The sequence below is a fragment of the Pleurodeles waltl genome, chromosome 2_2, assembly GCF_031143425.1.
Source record: "Pleurodeles waltl isolate 20211129_DDA chromosome 2_2, aPleWal1.hap1.20221129, whole genome shotgun sequence".
NCBI classification, from domain to species: Eukaryota; Metazoa; Chordata; class Amphibia; order Caudata; family Salamandridae; genus Pleurodeles; species Pleurodeles waltl.
In genome coordinates, this window is record NC_090439.1 from 207,036,790 (window position 1) to 207,058,347 (window position 21,558).

Consider the following 21,558-nt stretch of genomic DNA (forward strand, 5'->3'; position numbering starts at 1 on the left):
GTTGTCTGCTCGGATTCGGAGTGTCAGGTAGTAGTGTCATCCTCTGAGGTGCGAGCATCCATGGTCCTTAGGTTCTCCAGCATCGAGTCCCACTGTGTGGCATTGTCTCTAGGTCTTAGTCCCTGTAGTGCCACTTTCAGTAGCACCATTCCCTCGGTTTATGCCCATTTCTCCATTGTGTTTTGCCATCTATTCACTTGAGGGCTCCTCAAGTCCTTCCAGTGCGAGGTTATTTCTCTCCTAGCTAGAATCAGCGCTAGCTCAGTGAACCTGTTGGTTATTTTGTGAGCAGAAGGGCGGGGGAAGTATCCAAAGATTGCCACTATAGGGGATGGGGATAGTGACCTTTCAGTGCTGGAGGATATTTTTCTTAAGATTTCAGTCCAGTACGAACCGAGTTGAGGGCAGCTCCACAGTATATGTACAAGACCCGCTGCTAGTTCAGCACATCGGGGGCAGCTAGAGTTTGCGCTATATAATTTAGTTATCATTTGCGGGGTCAAGTAGGCTCTGTGTTAGATATATAAGTTTATTAGTTTGAAACTTGCGTTTCTAGACACTGGGTAAATATGGGAGGTAATCCTAGCCCATTGTGATTCATCTATAGTGGTGTCTAAATCTGTCTGCCATTTGGTTTTGAGTTTATTTAGTGGTAAACATGTGCTGTTCTGTAGGGATTTATATATTCCCGAGATCACCCCCTTCTGGTCTCCTATTGAGCAGAGAAGACTACAGCCCCCATGGGTAGGCAGCTCGAATGCTCCCATGCCCCATAGTTTATGAATGTTTTTGGTTATTGCGTTATAGGTGAGGAACAATGCTGGTGGGAGGGCAAACTGATCTTGTAATTCTACATAGGTGCAGAGTTTCCCGTTGCTAAATAAATCTCCCAGTTTTGTGATGTTATACATCACTAATTTGTTAGTGCTCAAAGACATGTGGCCTCCTGAGATGTGTTTCAAGCAGGTTAGGGGGGGGCCTCTGGTGCATATGGGGTCTTTGTGCGGGTGCATTTTAGGAATTGTTCCCAACAGTATCTCGTCGCTTCCCACTCTAATGGTTGTTGTTGTTTCGGCTTTTTGGGGTTCAGTATAATACTCAGAATTTTTTCAAGTGGGCAGTTCAGGGGGATCTGCAATTTCTTTGCAACTGGGGGTTCGCTAATTAATTTTGCCAGCCATTGTAGTTGCCCCGCCCAAAAGTAGATCTCTAGATCTGGGGCAGCCAAGCCTCCCTCCGTGGTCAGCCTCTGGAGGGTGTTAAGTGTGATTCTGTGCCTGCTCGATCCCCATATAAAACTTGCGGTCATGGATTCTATGTTTCTGAACACTGCTTTCGGGATTACGAGTGGGATAGTGGAGAAGTAATATAGCAGTCTAGGCAACACTATCATTTTGAGCAAGGCAACTCTCCCTGAGACCATTAGGGGTAGGGTGTCCCAGAAGTGCATACTAACACGGATTCCCTGCATTTTGAATGACATGAACACGTATGTGGCTATTATGAGCAATCCCCAAGTACAGCACATTTCCGTAGCCTAGGCAGGAGATGACGAACTTCAGGACATTTATTTTCTGTGTGGAGGGTTCTAGGTAAGGAAGAATTTTCCTCAGACACCCAGTGAGACTAAAACAGCAGGGCAGCGATGGTTTGGATCTAGATCTGGTGGTTGAAAGGGAGTCTGTCATCTAGCCAGATGCCAAGGTTTATCACAATTTCCTTGGGAATCGAGGGCGAGCCAAATTAATGGGCCACCACGAAGATGACGAAAGTCTGGTTTGTGAATCAGCCTGATTACAAGGGGTCTAAGAGACTGAGATTGTAAATAGTGGGATATTAGGTTATTAATATGATTCGCACGGATTTTAGCTTCAAATGAAAGGGGGAAGATGGGGCAATAGTTCCTGAGTGCATAGGGTCAAAGGAAGGCTTCTTGAGTCCAGGCAACCCTTAGTGATAGTGTTTAGGAGTCCAGATAGCAAGCGCTCTATAGGGGTAGCTGTGGTGAGCAGCTAAAGATTATCTAAGAGGAGTGTAAAGCACTTGCAATACCACAATAGTAAATCAGTAACAGTACACAAGAAAGAACAACAACAGGTCTTGCAAAAATATGTTCAACACTATACTAAAATTGGTGTATCTCCAATTGGAGATAGCTACACACAAAATATACAATTAGAAACAGTAAGAAATAGTACAGGAATACATAGGGCCTTATGAGGGGAATCAAACCATACATTAAGAAAGTGGTATAAGAATTAAGGTGTGAACTCAACAGCTGTACTTCTATTCTGTCCTGCGTGAACTTCACTTCCAAGAGTGTGGGCATTACCTACCTGCACTACCTGGACATATCCGAGTGGCCTGGAACTGTCCCCTTCTTTTTCAGGTTCCTCTCGTCCGGAATCCACCTTTGGGTTCCACCAACCTGGTCCACAGGTCGCGACAGCAGCTGGCCTTTGTTATTTGTGGGATGATCCATCTCTTGCATCAACACAGATGTTAAAAAAACATTGGGCCTGTGTTAGGCAGACGTCCCTGCAATCGACCCTTAAACCACATTTGACAGGGAAGTTTCTGAACATTAAAATGGAAACTCTTATGGGGCCTTATTGGGATGCTACTAAAACCCCTAAAGACCGTAAGCTATATTTTTAATTTAGAGTTGGTATTCTTCCATTTAAATCTTTTACGGACAAATGGGCTTCTGGTAACACACATCCTGCTCTGCCTGTGGTGCTCAGATCTGTTGATCATATTATGCTCCTCTTGCTAAAAGGATTAAACCCATTTGCAAGAGGTTGGCAACATGCAGCAGTAAGATTGCACTCAGGATTCTCCAGTCTGACACTAATGTTTTCTTTGCATGCACAGTTGCAAAATAGCGGGTTGGTTTTGGGCTATTAGGAAGAAAATCTCAGGCCCAACCAGCGAAACTTTTGCCATCTTCTAGTCAATGACGTATTGCATGACTTCATTTAGCAATGTATTGTTGACAGTGTGATTTATGATTAGCATGCTTTATTTGCCAGTATCTTCTGGTTTGAAAATGTACGTAACTGAGGGTATTTTCATTTTATTTCTCGATATCAACAAATCTTTCTAAGACTGCTTTTGTTACGTTTAGAACTTTTGTTGTTTTTAGCTCTGGGATTTATGTTTATGTAAAACAGATCCCTTGCTGCTATTTATATATAGAGAATTTTATCAATGTCTGTGTTAAAAAATATTTTACGTTTTTTTGCAATTACTGGATATGTTTTGTTATATGTGCATTTATGGCTTTGACTGTCGAATAAAGCTAATCATGAGGCTTTATTTTTGCAACACCTGGTGTGGTACTTTCTTCTGTACAGTTACTGACTGACTATTGTGGTACTGCAAGTGCATTACACTCCTCCTAGAAACGCTTTAGCTGCTCACCACAGCTACCCTTAGAGGGCTCTTGCTTTCAGGACACCTAAACACTATCACTAAGGGTTGCCTGGACTCAGTGTAGGGTGCCACACCATAGGTGTACACCATAAACTGAGCCAGACTCCTACATTGGTGGTGCAGCGGTGGGATGAAATGCTTGCATTGCTTTATCACTTGGTCATCAGTGACTTTTCATAAGAAAGGTATCTTCTAACTGTTGGGTACATACTGTACTTGACACTCAGATACTCCTACACTTTTTGCTTGGACAGTCCGGGGTCTAGCATAATCCTTTCTCCAAACTTTTAAAAGTTTTAAACTTTAGAGTAGGTAGGTACACTACATACACTACTCTACCACCATGTCTCTAGTAGAGGGAGCTAACCAAACTCAGGAGTCCATGTATGGGGCTCTTAATTTCGAGGAACTTAGGACCCTATGTACAGCTGGGAAACTTAAGACATGTACCAATAATACCTAATTTGTTATTTTAGATGTACTTATTCAGGAAGACTTACAGAACCTTGATAGGAAAATGGAAATAGATGAGGAGGGTGTGCCACCAGAGATGGAAAAGGAGGGTCCAGATACTTCCTATGGCCACACTGGTCAACAGCTTGAGGAGAAATGAGAAACCGCTGAGACTGTATGGGGCAGTACTGGTAGTCCTTGAGGGGGTTGTAGCAGTAGGTCCATGTTCTCTCCACCTGGGGTTGTCAAAAGGGTTTCCAGGAGGAGTAGATCTTCCTCATCCTCAGCTTGTCTTGTCTCAGCATTGTCTGCTGGATCCATCCACTCTAGCTCAGAAGAGGGATCCTAGTGTAGGAAAGCAGCCTATTTCTAGCTTAGTTACCCCCACATTTTGCCTGTTTGTCAGTGTGTTTGACTGTGTTCACTGGGACCCTGATAACCAGGACCCCAGTAACAGTGCTATCTCCTCTAAATTTGGTTGCTGGTAACTTTTTTTCCCCCACAATTGGCATACTGGTCCCCCATGTAAGTCCCTAGTATATGGTACCCAGGGCATTGGAGTTCTAGGAGATCTCTATGAGCTGCAGCAGTTATTCTGCAACCCATAGGGAGTCCATGCAAAGGGTTCTGCAAGCCTGCGTAAAGCGGGTGCATGCACCCGTTTTCACTAGAGTTCACTACACCAGGTCACTATAGGTCACCCCTATGGTAGGCCTTCTCAGCCCAGAGAATTTCCTTTGGGCAAGGGAGGCAACACCTTCTCCCTTTGGAAATAGGTGTTAGGTGGCTTGGGAGGGGTAGCCTCCCCTAGCCACTGTTATGCTTTGAAAGGCACATTGGTGCCCTCCTTGCATAAATCGGTTTGCACCAGTCTAGGGTCCCCCAGTCCCTGCTCTGGTGTGAAACTGGACAATGGAAAGGGGAGTTACCACTCCACTGTCCATCACCACCCCAGGGGTGCTGCCCAGAGCTCCTCCAGGTGGCCACTTGATTCTGACATCTTGAATCCAAAGTGGACGGAGGCCCCCAGAAGCACCTGAGTGGCCAAGTCAGGCAGGTGAAGTCACAGACCCCTCCTGATAGGTGGTCACTATGTTAGGTGACCAATCTCCCTTTTAGGGCTATATAGGGTCTCCCTCTTGGGTGGGTCCTCAGATTCAACGTGCAAGATTCCAGCAGGACTCCTCTAAAACATTTCCTTCGACTTCTTGCCACTAAAACCACAACTGGACTTCATAGGAACCCACAATCTGCAGCTCCAGCGATGCCTTTGGTCTGCAATATTGTTTCTCTGCCCCCTTCCCGCAACTACAACATTTCCGCGGCTGGGCATCCCCTGAGGGCAGCAAGTCTTCAGTCTGCACCAAGAAGCAAGAAGGAATCTCCCTTGGAGTGAAATAGTCACTCCCCTACATCCACACGCACCAACTGCAATAACGACCGGCAGCATGGATCCTCTCTCCTGCAACTCTGAGTGGATCCTGCAACACAGGTGGGGGTCTTGAGTGGTCCCCTCGGTCCCCTCTACCAGATGTCCAGCTTGGAGTTAGTGAGTTTTTGCCTTTCCTTGCAGGACAGTACCCCTGTGCAGAGCGACTCTTGCAGCTACTAAGGCCTGTTGGCTCTCCTTCCAAGGGATCTTCAGGCTCTGTGCAGCCCCTGCAACGCACAGTCTCCTGCCTGATTCTCCAGCAACTCCTTTCCAGGTGTGGTGAGTGGGCCTCAGTGTGACTCTTGTGCCTGCTGTCTGTGAATTGCCTGTGGGGGGATGCCTCCTCGACTTCTGGCTCTCCTCACTGCTGAGGGTCGTCTAGGACTCCCCTCCTTGGGGTGAGTCCCCTCGGACCTTCCTGGTCCCCAGCAGCTCTGCAACTTCTCTTCTGTGACTCTTGCCCCTGCCAAGGCTTGTTGGTGGTTTTTCCACACCCACTGATGGACTGAAACCCTTCTGCCGACGTGGGACATAGACTGCATCACTTCTGGAACTCTTCCTCTGCTCCTGTGTTGCATATTCGACTTCTGGTCTCCACCTCTGTTGACCTTGTCCTTTATCTCCAGAAGTGTGGGTAGTGTCTTCTACCCCAAACAGACATTCCAACTGGAACTGGACTTGATCTCCTTCATATGCAGGTTCTCTTCTGTCAGGATCCATCTTCTGTTTCTTCCACTCTTGCTTGGGTCTTGCACAGTCCCATTACAAAGTTTCTCTGTTGGTTTGGGTAAAACCAGGTACTTACCTATTCTCTCCTGGTCGCTGGGGGGGCACTCTGGTACTTACCTTTTGGGGTTCCTACTACCTCCAGCTCCCCTCTACAGATTCCACTTACCAGAGTGGGGATCTGACTTTCGCATTCCATTTTTTAGTATATGGTTTAGTCTCCCCTAGGGTCTCTTTTGTTTACTGCTATTTCACTGTTTTTTATTGCTTTCAATGCCCATTTCTGATTACTAAGGTGTACAGTTTGAAATAAAATGGCAATAAGCTATTTTAAAAGTGGACACAGTGCAAAATTCTAAAGTTCCTGCAGGAGGTAAGTACAGTTAGATTAATCTGGTAAGTAAAGAACTTACAAGTTCAGCCTCCTGGGCATAGGTAGCCCACCGTTGGGGGTTCAAGTCAACTCCAAACACCCAGCAACATCAACACAGGGCTGGTCAGGTGCAGAGGTCAAAGAGGAGCCCAAATAACATAGGCGCCTACGGAGACAAGGGGTGCTCTGGTTCTGGTCTGCTGGCAGGTAAGTACCTGCATCCTCGGGGAGCAGACCAGGGGGCTTTAGTAGAGCACTGGGGTGGAGGGGTTCCAAGTAGGCACACAAAACACACCCTCAGTGGCACAGGGGTGGCCGGGTGCAGTGGGCAAACAGGGCGTCGAGTTTGTAATAGGTATCAATGGAGGGAGCTGGGGGTCACTCAGACGTTTGCATGCAGTGCACAGGGGAGCTTCTCAGGCCAGTCACCGACTGGGCAAGGGTGAGGGCCGCCTGCTGGTCACTGCTGCACCGGTGGTCGGTTCTTCACGGGCCTGGGGGCTGCGGGTGCAGTGCTTCTTCAAGGCGTCGGGTTTCTTCGTCCTGGGCAGATGCGATCAGGGGGGTTCTCAGGATTCCCTCTGCAGGCGTTGTAGTGAGTGTGCAGAGAGGTTAGCTCAGGGTGGACACGTCATCAGAGTCGCATGGGGATCCTCTCAGGGTCGTTGGTTTCTTTGGACACAGGCCAGGGGCGTTGGGTGCAGAGTGGTGTGGACTCACGCTTCTGGAGTGAGGTGAGAGTCCCTTTAAAGATGGTTTCTTCTTGTTTGGTTGGACAAGTCCGCTGTCCACCGGAGTTTCTTGGTCCTTTGTAGTTGCAGGGCAGTCCTCTGAGTCGGTAGAGGTCGCTGGGCCCGCAGGATGTGTCACTGGTGCAAGTTCTTTGAAGTTGGAGACAGGCCGGTAGGGCTGGGGCCAAAGCAGTTGTCGTCTTCCTTCTTCTCTGTGGGGTTTTTCAGCTAGGCAGTCCTTCTTTGTAGGTCATCAGGAATCTGATTTCCTGGGTTCAGGGTCATCCCTAGATACATAATGTAGGGGTGTGTTAGGGCTGGAGGGCAGTAGTCAAAGGCTACTGTCCCTGAGGATGGCTACACCCTCCTTGTGCCTCCTCTCCCTTTGGCGAGGGGGGCACATCCCTATTCCTTTTGGGCTAAATCCTCCAAAACAAGATGGAGGGTTTCCTAAGGAGGGGGTCACTTCAGCTCTGGTCACCTTAGGGGTGGACCTGGCTGAGGGGGTGACTCTTCCTTGTTTTTCTCATTATCTCCCCGGACTTGCCGCCAAAAGTGGGGGCTGTGTCCGCGGGGTGGGCATCTCCACTAGCTGGCGTGCCCTGGGGCACTGTAACACCAGGCTTGAGCTTCTGAGGTTCACCGCCAGGTGTTACAGTTCCTGCAGCGGGAGGTGAGAAGCACCTCTATCCAGGATAGGCTTTGGTCCTGGTCACAGAGTGCACAAAGGCACTCACCCCATGTGGCCAAACACTGATCTGGAAGTGGCAGGCAGGCAGAGACCGGTCAGCCTAGCAATTTGCCTGGCTTGCAGGGGGCATCTCTAAGATGCCCTATGGGTGCATTTCTCAATAAATCCCACACTGGCATCAGCGTGGATTTATTGCGCTGAGAAGTTTTATACCAAACTTCCCAGTATTCAGTGTAGCCATTATGGAACTGTGAAGTTTGTGTTTGACAAACACCCAGACCATATACTTTATATGGCTACCCCGCACTAAGAATTGGCTTAGACACGGTAGGGACATAATGCTCATGCAGCTATGCCCTCACCTGTGATATAGTGCACCCTGCTTTAGGGCTGTAAGGCCTACTATAGAGGTGACTTATCTATGCCACAGGCAGTGGGCTGTGGGCATGGCACTCTGAGGGGATTGCCATGTCGACTTAGTCTTTTTCTCCCCACCAGCACACACAAGCTGTGAGGCAGTGTGCATGTGCTGGGTGAGGGGTCCCCAGGGTGGCATAATACATATTGCATCCCTTGGAGACCTTCCCTGGCCACAGGACTTATCTGTGTGCTAGGGCTGTGCCAATTGTGGAACAAAGGTACAGTTTTAGGGAAAGGACGCTGGGGCCTGGTTAGCAGGGTCCCAGCACACTTTCAATCAAAGCTGGCATCAACAAAAGGCAAAATGTTAGGGGGTAACCATGCCAACAGTGGCATTTTTCTACAATAGTGGTATTGCATAAGCGTTGCATGTCTCCTAGAAAAGCCTTTGCTGCATATCTACAGCTACATCTAAAGAGCCTGGCTTCCTGGATACTGACTACACCTCACTAATAGGGGTTACTTGGACCTGGTATAAGGTGATAATACCATAGGTACTCACCACACACCAGGCCAGCTTCCTATATTGCCTAACAAGAGGTTCCACAGAAAGTAGTGGTTTACAGTCCATTTGAACTTCTGTTTGGACATCCAGTTAGGGCTCCTCTTAGTCTTGTGAAAGAGGGTTAGGAGCAACCTCTGAAACCCCCCTAAATGGGACATAGTTGACTATGTACTAGGCCTATGTTCTCGCATGGCAAAGTACATGAAGAAGGCTTCCAAAACCTTGAGGCCAGCCAAGGTCTTGAAAAGCAGTGGCATGACCAAAGGGCTGTACTGACTGTTAGGACAGAAGTGTCGGTTTTATAGCCTGTGGTCCCAAGAGCACTCCAGAACAAGTGGAGTGCCCCCCAAACAATAGTGGAGAAGAAAAACTAGCTTACATATTTGGTTGACCTGGGCACTCCAAGAAGCCCCACAGGGTGCTTCATGTGAACAGCCTTAAACTTTACTATGACAGGGCTGACATGAGCTTCCTCATGGCCACTGATGAAGAGCAGGAAGCAGAGAGTGACCTTCTTTCCCAGAATGCTGTTGAATGTTCAGTGGAAGGGGCAGACTTTGCGGAATGCCAATATGAAACATGCTGACTGCAGGCAAGTCACCAGTCACTTCTCTGAACTCTTCTCTTTGACACCCAGTCAAACAACATGGTGTGCCCATGATGTGGACACAGGTGACAGTCTGTCCATTAAGAGTTAAATCTACAGGCAGCCTGGCCATGTCAGAGATTGCATCAAGGCAAAAGTCCAAAAGATGCTGGAGTTAGGGGTTATTGAACTGGGCTAGTCCAGTAGTACTTGTGCCAAAGCCTCGTTCCCAGGGCAGATAGAAAGAAATGAAGGTTTGTGTAGGCTACAGGGACCTCAATGCAGTCACTAAGACTGATGCTCATTCTATCCCCAGGGCAGATGAGATGATAGATACATTGGCTATAGCCAAGTTTCTTGGCACTTTTGATTTAACTGCAGCCTATTGGCAGATCAAGTTAACTGATGCTGTTAAGCATTTTCCACTCCTGGTGGGCATTATCACTTCACAGTGATGCACTCTGATCTGAATAATGCACCTGCCACATTTCAGAGATTGGTGAATCAAGTTCTGACAGGCCTGGAAAACTTTAGTGCAGCATATCTAGATGACATTGCTGTCTTTAGCTCCACCTGGCAGGATCATCTGGTCCACCTCAGAAGTGTACTTGAGGCCTTCAAAAAGGCAGGCCTCACTATCAAGGCTAGAAAATGCAAGATAGGGCAGAGCAAAGTGGTTTGCTTGGGCCACCTGATAGATGGAGGCCATGTTTAACCCCTCCAGAGCAAAATCTGACCGGGATACAAGGCAAGCCTTATATCTTAACTGAAACATGCCTGCACCATTTCACGAAGGCTGCAATGGAAGGCCTGCAGACACAATTTGAATGGGCTTCCATGGGTAGCATAATACATGCTGCAGCCCATGACATACTCCTGCTGTACCAATGACTTGGGTACCTAAGTGCCATATAATAGAGACTTCCATGAGTGCAGCAATATACCAATTGTGGGTGTAATAGCTTACCAGCAACCAAATTTAGAGGCAAGAGCACAGACACTGAGGACCTGTTTAGCAGGATCCCAGTGTACTACAGTCAAAACATAATGACAACAGGCAAAAAGTATGGGTAGCTAAGTCAGAAAGATACTACTTTCCTACAGCATAAAATTCAGTATGGGCAACCCTGATGGCCTTATGATATGGCTTTATGGCTAATTGATTACTTAATTTGTCAGAGTTGTAGTATTTTCTCCATGATCATTCAAAGCTTTACATTCTCTTTTCAGAGAGTTAAGATGGCCGTTGAACCCTGGCCATGAGGGTTTAGTTCTGTCATTATGGCAAGAAAACCGGGGGATGGTGGAATCCAAAGCAATTGATATCCAGTGTGAAAGGAGGCCGGAGTTCCACCTGAGACGAGTGCCGCCTTGGAAACTCCAACGCGTGAAACAGCTGACATTGCACGCTCTCTGCGTAGGCGAACAGATCTAACCAAGGCTCTCCCCATTTCTGAAAGAGACCTTGCGCCACCTCCAGATGGAGACGCCATTCGTGATTTGTTATGCATCAACAGCTGAGTTTGTCTGCTTTGGCATTCAGAGAGCCCGACAGATGTTGAACCACCAGGGTGTGTCTAGAGGCGCAGCACCTTCTGACAAAGGGTCCAGAACCCTACTCCCCCCTGCTTGGTGCAGTACCACACGGAGGTAGTGTTGTCTGTGAACACTTGCACTACTTTCCCTTTGAGAGAGGGAAGAAATGCTTACAATGTAAGCCTGATTGCCTGGAGCTCCAGAAGACTAATATGGAGCCCAGACTGCAGAAGGCCAGAGGCCTCTAATCTCCACCTCTCCCATGTGGTCGCCCCATCCCAGAAGAGACGCATCCGTCACTATGGAGAGATCTGGTTGGGGAAGGGAGAGGGATCTGCCATTAACCCAATGTTGATGCGAAAGCCACCACTGCAGGTCTTTCGCAGACCCCTCCGAGACCTGGACCATGTCAGAGAGATTTCCCTGATGCTGCACCCACTGGAACTTCAACTCCCACTGCAGAGCGTGCATATGCCATCTGGCATGTGTCACTAGCAGGATGCAGGAGACCATGAGGCACAGCAGCCTCCGAGTCATCCTCACCAAAACCCAAGATAGAGTCTGAAAGAATGGAATCTTGGCCTGAATATCCTGGACTCTCTTTTCGGGGGGATAGGCCCAAAACTGCACTGTGTCCAGAACAGGTCCGATGAAAGGGAGCGTCTGAGAGGGAGTCAGGTGTGACTTCAGCAGTTTATACTGAATCCCAGCATGTTCAAGAGGTTCACCGTAGACTGAAGGTGGGAGACAACCTTCTGGGGTGAGCCCGCCTTCAACAGCCAGTCGGCGAGGTAGGGGAAGACGGAGATCCCCAACCTGCGCAGATGAGCTGCAACCACCGCCATCACTTTCGTGAAAACCTGGGGGGCGTTGGTAAGACCGAAAGGGAACACAATAAATTGAAAGTGCTTGTGACCTACCACAAATCGTAGGTAACGTCTGTGTGGAGGCACGATGGTAATATGGAAATAAGTGTCCTGCAAGTCCAAAGTTACCATCCAGTATCCTGGGTCCAAGGCAGATAGGACCTAAGCCAAGGTGAGCATTTTGAATTTCTCCTTCTTGAGGAAGAGATTGAGGGCCCAAAGGTCTAGGATAGGACGTAAGCCCTTGTCCTTTTTGGGGACCAGATAGTAGCAGGTATAACAACCACAATCTACTTCTGGAGCATGGACCCTCTCTATGGCTCCCTTGGCCAAGAGAGCCGCGACTTCCTGGTGGAGAAGTGCCAAATGATCCTCCGTTATACGGCTGAATGATGAAGGCTTGGTTGGTGGTTCAGACTCAAATAGGAGGGAGTAGCCCCTCCAAACGATCTGCAAAACCCACCTGTCCATAGTGATGGTTTCCCAGTGGGGCAGGTGATGACGAATCATGCTGCCAACTGGACCAGAGTGAAGGGATGGACTAGGAGGGTTTAGATGCTGCAGCAGGGGCAGGGGTGGACTGGGCAGACCACTGGTACCCTGTCACACGAACATGTGGGATACTGTGTCCCCGGCCACGCAGCAGCTGAACTCCATGAGTGGCATAGTAGCTGGGAAAGGGACATGACAGGGAGCCCCTTCTGTGGCCATGAAAGAGGCAAACGGTGGACTGTTGGGGACGAAGAGCAGTGGAAAGGCTGAGGGACCAAGCCGTAGCATGGGAGTCCTTGAACCTCTCCAGTGCCGACTCCGGCTTGTCTCCAAAGAGACAGTAGCCATCAAAGGGCATGAGCATAAGGGTCTGTTGGACATCCCCTGAGAAACCAGATATTTGTAACCAGGCGTGGCACCTCAAGGCCAACGTCGTCACAATTGATCTACCCACAGAATCGGTTGTGTCCAGCCCACATCGGACAGTTAACTTTGCCGCATCTCTCCCATCAGTAACAGCTTGGGAGACGATAGCACGGGCCTCCTCCGGTATCTGGGGCAAGACTTGCGCGACCGTATCCCAAAGAGGGTGAGTATAACGGCCCAAAAGGCATGTAGTGTTCACTGATTGCAGCGCTAGACTGGAGGAAGAAAACATCTTCTTCCCAAATTGTTCCTACCTTTTTGATTCCCTATCCGGACGTGCAGAAGGGAATGTGCCAGAGGATGAGGATGCCTGGATAACAAGGCTCTCAGGCGTGGGGTACTGAAACAATAATTTAGGGTCATTCGGGGCGGGCTGATGGTGGCGTGCGATTGTCCTGTTCACAGGAGCCCCTGTGTTGGGTCTGGACCAAGTACCCAAAAGGACACCGGTGAGGGCTTCTTTGAATGGATGAAGAGGCTCAGAGGTGGAAGCCCCTGGTTGAGCATCTCCGTCAGGAGATTAGACCTGACCTGAACAGTAGGCAGCTCAAGGCCAAGGACCTCAGCAGCCCTACTGACCACCATGGAATAAGTAGCTCCCTCCGCCATAGCCATGGTAGGAGGAGACAGCATGCCAGTATCTGGAGAGGTATCCAGAGCACTGGCCTAGCCCAACTCTGGTCCATGTTAGGATCATCCTGATATTCATAAGGTCCAGGGACCCCTCCAATCCTTCCCCAAATTAAAACCCATAGGAATAAGGGTCAGAATCCAACCTGGGGTAAATAGGCCCCATCGAAGAAGGAGGCGGTGTCGGCCGCCGCCACTCCGACTCATCAGGTCAACGTCGATAGTGGGCATCACAGACGTCGGAAGCGTCAACATTCGAACAGGCGCCGGGGAAGGTCTCAATAGTATGACAGACGTTGGTATGGATCCAAGAGCGGATCCGGAGGAGACTTTGGTAGCTGGAGCCGCCGGCACGGAACCCGAAGGCCCTCCAACTGAACCCCCTGGGCCCCACGACACTGTAGCGCAGTTGGACTGCCCAAAAATGGGGCACATGCCCTCATAGAATTTCCTTAATTGGGCAGGGATTGCCCCAGCTCCCGGAAACTTGGGGAGGCACAGAGCGGACCCAAAAGCTCCAAGGACGGAGGGCTAGAGCGTCGACACTCCTCTTGCATTGCATCAGCCGAGCGACGGGGTGAAGTCAAAGGATGACAAGATTTCTTCAACTTCTTCTTACCTTGACCCGAAGACTTCAAGGAGGGGAAGTGGTGGTGGCTTTGCAAAGAGTCTCGAGACCCTCCTCTCGAGCGAGAACTGGAAAGAGGCGGAGTCGACCACCAGGCCCTCATAAGCTTGAGGGACCTGTTCTCCTTAAGGCCTTCGGGTGCATGGCCTGGCACTCGGAGCACGACTTCAGGTCGCGGTGAAGCTTCAGGCACCACAAACAGACCCTAAGCTGATCTGTCACCGACATCATGCGGTGACAGTCCTCACAAGGTTTGAAGCCGGTCTTCAGGGACATCCTGGATGCACCAAAAACTTCACCTAAAAACTCGCCAAAAGTGTTGAAGTCGGCCAAAAATTGACCTGGGGTAGCTCTCTCCAGTTCAGCGCGTGGAGTGAAAAGAAAATAACTGATGTCACTGCTCTGAGGCAGCGTTTATGTACTACACCTGACATCATCACGGCGACTACGTTGCCAAAGACTCCCGCAGAGTCGACCAACGCCACTGATGATGCGCATGCGAACTGCTCGAAGAAATAAATCTCCAGATCCAGTCTGACTCCTCAGGGAAAATTCTAGGGTAAGGAATCTGCAACTAGAAGTCTCTAACAGATGAGGTGGTTTTTCGACAAACACACACAGGCACTGCTACCGTATCTGACCATTTGAGAAGTAGAGGACTTGCCACATTGAGTACAGGAAAATTGGAAAAGAGAGGGTCGAAAATGTGACCATCTGAGTGGGTAGGGGGCTTGACCAGCTGGGAAAGCTGAATCACAGCCAGATTGCCGATAAGGGTCCTGAGTCCCGACGGTTACAATCATCTAAGTGATCACTGAAGTCAGCCATGGTGGTGAATAAGAAATGACATTCTCATTAAGATTAGAGTTAAGGTTATGGTTGGGGCAGGGGAGCAATAAATAAGTGGCCCTAAAGAGGGTTGGTACCCTAAGAGAAATACAAAACACTCACATTATGGAAGAGACAGAAAATAATTGACACAGCTGAATGGTGATTTAAAGATAATAGCTAGGCCTCCTCCAGGCCAGTTGGTGCGGTCTAGCTTGAGAATTGAGTAATCATCCAATTCCAACAGCAATTTCTGCTAAGGAGGACTTGTTAAGTTTAGGAGCTTTTAAACCTTGCCCAACCTTAGAAAAGCACTTTATAACCTGTCTGATCATTAACTTCACAAAATCATTAAATTAGCAAAGACAAATATTTTCACTAATATTTCAATTCTATTTTGCCCTGTGATGCCATTTTCCATTTCTGCATTTCAACAAAAGGCAACAAAGAATCAACTGAAGCAAACTTATAAGACTTGGCTATTCAAAGTTTCATAAACGTTACTAATTGGCAGTGCCCTAGCCAACACAGTCAAAATAACAGCATCAATAAATACCTAGATATTTTCAGAAGTATTCAAACTGCTTTCTTTCAGAGAAAGAGTTACACGGCATCAGATGTTTCAAATGAAAGCAAACGACAAGCAGAGCGGCAATACAAAATATTATAAGTGAAACATTAGCTTCACTGGTGCTTGCTGAGACTGGTTAGCAGAATTAAAAGCAATCTAGCCAACACTGAATAAGTGCCTTTCTTTGTTGCTATTCCAACTGTTTAAACAGAATGTATAAAGGAAATAACAAGGCTCACCGATACTTACATTTGTAATTACTCAACGTTTCATTCTAAATTAAAGCAGCAGAAAGAAGGCAGGAGTTGGTTCTCAAAAATAGAACAAAACAATATAAATGTACCTCTACTACAAAACCCAAATTACGGATGTAGTCTTGTTCTGTCTCAACCAATTCCTGCAGAACATAGCTAAAAAGAAGAGAACAGAGACAGTCATTACCTGTTCCTCTGTAGTAATCAAGATACACATCTACTGAAACATTATTTCTACATTGAGATTACTGTTGCCAAACGGTATTAAAGTTCCGCACACACAGTAAGAACTACAGAAAAGTCATTCAAAATATGAAAGAAATAGAAAGACAGTTGACAATCATCCTTTACGGGGAAAAATACATACTGTTATTTAGAAATAAAAATGTAAATGGAAGCCTGAGTGGTTGTGCAGTCAATGAAAGTCATAAATATAAAAACATAAAGGGAGTACACAACTAGAAACAAGCAATCTGGGAGAGGGAAAATACATTATTCATTCATCAGGTTTGCTCATTTAGTGCACTAAAGTAAGTGTTCAGATACTGAATATTTTTCACAAATATACTTTGAGGTACGCCCACCAGGATCAAAATACAATCTATCACTCCATCTCCACTCTTTTTGTCAGGAGCATTGCTTCAGCAGAGAGCAGTCATCAATAAGTCAAGGATATATATATATATATATAATTATATTTTTTTTTCACACTTAAAAAAACAACGGTTACAGGGACGTTATAGTTAAGTTGATATTTTACTCACACAAACATATAGTAATTCAACAGTTATGGTTATCTCCAGTAGTATAACTTGTACCCTAAGGTAACCATAACTCGTGCCTTCACCATGCACAGTTAATTACCCCACATTTGACATCACTCATAACATCTTTTATGACATCATTGATATTATCACAGCAACATTTGCAGTAAAATTATTGATGGGAAAGCGTTGCATGGAGGGGAGGAAGGGAATTATATTTACTTGAGATAACCATAACTATGATATACATGTATATAAATATATTTTCTCACCAAATGGCCGCATGCCAGTCTGCGCGCTCTCACTGCTGGTGCCAAAGTGGGGGTTAACGGCCAAACTCCCATAAATCTTTTCAACAAGGATGAGACATCACACTCCAGGAAGTCTGTTCATTAGCTTATTTAATGAATTTAGTATGTGCTGCCGCCACCTAACGCGTTTCGACCAACAAAGGTCTTGATTACAGGTAGCCATTGTCTGTTTTTTCCACAATTTTTGTAGTCCCCTCTTTAGGTCTTTACCACAGCATTCTGGGACATGTAGTTTTACAATGTTATTGTTATACTTTTTGATTTAACATCCTAAACATTTATCCATTTTAAAACCTTAACCAGTTCCATTCTTCCTGTAATGAAAATTTCACTTACCCAGTGTACATCTGTTCGTGGCATTAGTCGCTGCAGATTCACATGTTGTGCATAGCCCGCCATCTGGTGTTGGGTCGGAGTGTTACAAGTTGTTTTTCTTCGAAGAAGTCTTTCGAGTCACGAGACCGAGGGACTCCTCCTCTTTTGCTTCCATTGCGCATGGGCGTCGACTCCATCTTCGATTGTTTTCCCCGCAGAGGGTGAGGTAGGAGTTGTGTGTGTTAGTAATAGTGCCTATGTAATGGAGTGAATAAGTATGTACCAATTAAGGTTTAAATAATATATGTACAAATGTACAAAGTTGAAGATAACTTCCAAACGGCTACAGGCTCCCGGGGAGGCGGGTGGGCACATGTGAATCTGCAGCAACTAATGCCACGAACAGATGTACACTGGGTAAGTGACATTTTCAGTTCGATGGCATGTGTACCTGCAGATACACATGTTGTGCATAGACTAGTAAGCAGTTATCTCCCCAAAAGCGGTGGCTCAGCCTGTAGGAGTGGAAGTAGTCTGAAATAAAGTTCTTAGTACGGCTTGACCTACTGTGGCTTGTTGTGAGGGTAGCACGTCTACACAGTAGTGCTTAGTAAATGTGTGAGGCGTAGACCATGTGGCTGCCTTACATATCTCGTGCATTGGAATATTCCCTAGGAAGGCCATGCTAGCGCCTTTCTTTCGGGTTGAGTGTGCCCTTGGTGTAATGGGCAGCTCCCTTTTTGCTTTAAGGTAGCAGATTTGGATGCACTTAACTATCCATCTGGCTATCCCCTGTTTTGATATTGGGTTTCCTGTATGAGGTTTTTGAAATGCAATAAACAGTTGTTTTGTTTTCCTAATTTCTTTTGTTCTGTTAATGTAGTACATTAATGCTCTTCTGATGTCTAATGTATGTAGTGCCCTTTCAGCTACTGAGTCTGGCTGTGGGAAGAACACTGGTAGTTCTACCGTTTGATTTAAGTGGAACGGTGAAATAACTTTTGGTAAAAATTTAGGATTGGTTCTTAGGACTACCTTATTTTTGTGTATTTGAATAAAAGGTTCTTGTATAGTTAACGCCTGAATTTCACTTACTCTTCTTAGGGATGTGATGGCAATGAGAAATGCAACCTTCCACGTTAAGAATTGCATTTCGCAAGAGTGCATGGGTTCAAAAGGTGGGCCCATGAGTCTTGTTAAGAAGATGTTGAGGTTCCATGAAGGAACAGGTGGTGTTCTTGGTGGTATAATTCTTTTTAGGCCTTCCATAAACGCTTTAATGACAGGTATCCTAAATAGTGAAGTTGAATGGGTAATCTGCAGGTATGCAGATATTGCTGCGAGGTGTATTTTTATGGAAGAGAAGGCTAATTTTGATTTCTGTAAATGTAGTAAGTATCCCACTACATCCTTTGGAGATGCATGTAATGGTTGAACTTGCTTATTATGGCAGTAGCAAACAAATCTTTTCCATTTGCTTGCGTAGCAGTGTCTAGTGGATGGTCTTCTAGCTTGCTTTACGACTTCCATACATTCTTGGGTGAGGTTTAAATGTCCGAATTCTAGGATTTCAGGAGCCAGATTGCTAGATTCAGCGATGCTGGGTTTGGATGCCTGATCTGTTGATTGTGTTGAGTTAACAGATCTGGCCTGTTGGGTAACTTGACATGGGGCACTACTGACAGGTCTAGTAGTGTTGTGTACCAAGGTTGTCTTGCCCATGTCGGTGCTATTAGTATGAGTTTGAGTTTGTTTTGACTCAATTTGTTTACTAGATATGGAAGGAGAGGGAGAGGGGGAAAAGCGTACGCAAATATCCCTGACCAGTTCATCCATAGAGCATTGCCTTGAGACTGCCTGTGTGGGTACCTGGATGCGAAGTTTTGGCATTTTGCGTTCTCTTTTGTTGCAAATAGGTCTATGTAGGTGTTCCCCAAATCTTGAAGTAAGTGTTTAGAATTTGGGGGTGAATCTCCCATTCGTGGACCTGTTGGTGATCTCGAGAGAGATTGTCTGCTAGTTGATTTTGGATCCCTGGAATAAATTGTGCTATTAGGCGAATGTGGTTGTGAATTGCCCATTGCCATATCTTTTGTGCCAGGAGGCACAGCTGTGTCGAGTGTGTTCCCCCTTGTTTGTTTAGATAATACATTGTTGTCATGTTGTCTGTTTTGACAAGAATGTATTTGTGGGTTATGATGGGTTGAAATGCTTTCAACGCTAGGAATACTGCTAACAATTTGAGGTGATTTATATGCAGCTTTGTTTGATGTACGTCCCATTGTCCTTGGATGGTGTGTTGACTGAGGTGTGCTCCCCACCCTGTCATGGAAGCATCTGTTGTTATCACGTATTGTGGCACTGGGTCTTGGAAAGGCCGCCCCTTGTTTAAATTTATACTGTTCCACCATAGAAGCGAGATGTATGTTTGGCGGTCTATCAACACCAGATCTAGAAGGTGACCCTGTGCATGTGACCATTGTGATGCTAGGCACTGTTGTAAGGGCCTCATGTGCAGTCTTGCGTTTGGGACAATGGCTATGCATGAGGACATCATGCCTAGGAGTTTTAATACCATCTTTGCCTGTATCTTTTGTGTTGGATACATGGCTTGTATAACCTTGTGAAAATTTTGAACCCTTTGTGGACTTGGAGTGGCTATTCCCTTTGTTGTGTTGATTGTTGCTCCTAAGTATTGCTGTGTTTTGCACGGTAGAATGTGAGATTTTGTATAGTTGATGGAGAAACCGAGCTTGTGGAGGGTTTGTATGACATAATCCGTGTGGTATGAACACTTTGTTAGGGAGTTGGTCTTGATTAGCCAATCGTCTAGGTACGGGAATACGTGTATTTGCTGCCTTCTGATGTGTGCAGCTACTACTGCCAGGCATTTTGTAAACACTCTTGGTGCGGTTGTTATACCGAACGGCAACACTTTGAATTGGTAATGTATTCCTTTGAATACGAACCTTAGGTATTTCCTGTGCGAGGGATGTATCGGTATGTGGAAATACGCGTCCTTTAGATCTAAGGTTGTCATGTAGTCTTGTTGCTTTAGCAGTGGTAACACGTCTTGTAGCGTGACCATGTGAAAGTGGTCTGATTTGATGTAGGTGTTTAGTGTTCTGAGATCTAGGATTGGTCTCAGTGTTTTGTCCTTTTTTGGTATTAGAAAGTACAGTGAGTAAACTCCCGTGTTTATTTGTGTACATGGTACCAATTCTATTGCGTCCTTTTGCAGTAATGCTTGAACTTCTAGTTCTAGAAGGTCTAGATGTTGTTTGGACATATTCTGTGTTTTTGGTGGGACATTTGGAGGGATTTGGAGAAATTCTATGCAATGACCATGTCGGATAATTGCTAAGACCCAAGTGTCTGTTGTTATCTCCTCCCAAGATTTGTAAAACTGACTTAGTCTTCCCCCCACTGGTGTTGTGTGAAGGGGTTGAGTGACTTGTGAGTCACTGTTTGGTTGGAGGGGTTTTTGGACTCTGAAATTTTCCCCGGTTTCTAGGGAATTGTCCTCCTCTGTACTGGCCCCGAAAGCCTCCCCTTTGGTACTGTCCCTGGTATGTAGACGGTGTTGTTTGTGAGGTGCTGGCTTGTGTGGCTTGACCCCGAAACCCCCCTCTGAAGGTTGTTTTGCGGAAGGTGCCGAAAGTGCCTCTGCCCTGCGGGGAATAGAGTGCGCCCATGGCCTTGGCTGTGTCAGTGTCCTTTTTCAATTTCTCAATCGCCGTGTCGACTTCGGGTCCAAACAATTGTTGTTCATTGAACGGCATATTGAGCACCGCTTGCTGTATTTCCGGTTTAAAGCCAGATGTGCGCAACCATGCGTGCCTTCTTATGGTTACTGCGGTATTTATTGTTCTTGCAGCTGTGTCCGCTGCATCCATAGAGGAGCGTATTTGGTTATTGGAGATGTTTTGTCCCTCCTCAACCACTTGTTTTGCCCGTTTTTGAAATTCTTTGGGTAGATGCTCGATGAGATGCTGCATCTCGTCCCAATGGGCTCTATCATATCGCGCTAGGAGCGCCTGAGAGTTGGCGATGCGCCACTGGTTTGCAGCTTGTACTGCGACCCTTTTCCCAGCTGCGTCGAACTTGCGGCTCTCCTTATCTGGAGGTGGTGCCTCGCCTGATGTGTGCGAGTTGGCTCTTTTGCGAGCTGCCCCTACCACGACTGAATCTGGTGGCAGCTGTGAGGTGATAAAAGTAGGGTCCGTAGGTGCTTTATATTTCTTCTCCACCCTTGCAGTTATCGCTCTACTCTTGACAGGGTCTTTGAAGATCTGCTTTGCGTGCCTTAGCATTCCTGGAAGCATAGGCAGGCTCTGGTAGGTGCTATGGGTGGAAGAGAGGGTGTTGAAAAGGAAGTCATCCTCGACAGGTTCTGCGTGTAACGACACGTTATGGAACTCTGCTGCCCTAGCTACCACCAGTGCATACGCTGTGCTGTCCTCAGGTGGTGAGGGCTTGGTAGGGTACGACTCAGGACTATTGTCTGATACTGGGGCGTCGTATAGGTCCCAAGCGTCTTGGTCATCTTGGCTCATGGTGGTATGAGCCGGTGAATGTGACGGAG

The 21,558-nt window shown here is 46.9% G+C and overlaps 1 protein-coding gene across 6 annotated transcripts in view; it reads right to left on the bottom strand.

Annotated features, from left to right (window-relative positions):
* The window catches only part of TRIO (trio Rho guanine nucleotide exchange factor), a 3,522,386-nt gene that overhangs the window by 1,180,066 nt on the left and 2,320,762 nt on the right, over positions 1–21,558 (bottom strand). For all 6 annotated transcript variants that reach the window (XR_011200906.1, XM_069219639.1, XM_069219640.1 and 3 more), the window contains exon 39: positions 15,673–15,739. Coding sequence is in view for 5 of the 6 variants with exons in the window: in XM_069219639.1 (XP_069075740.1) it covers positions 15,673–15,739 (67 nt within the window). In the remaining variant the exon portion in view is untranslated. The remainder of the gene's footprint in view (positions 1–15,672; positions 15,740–21,558) is intronic.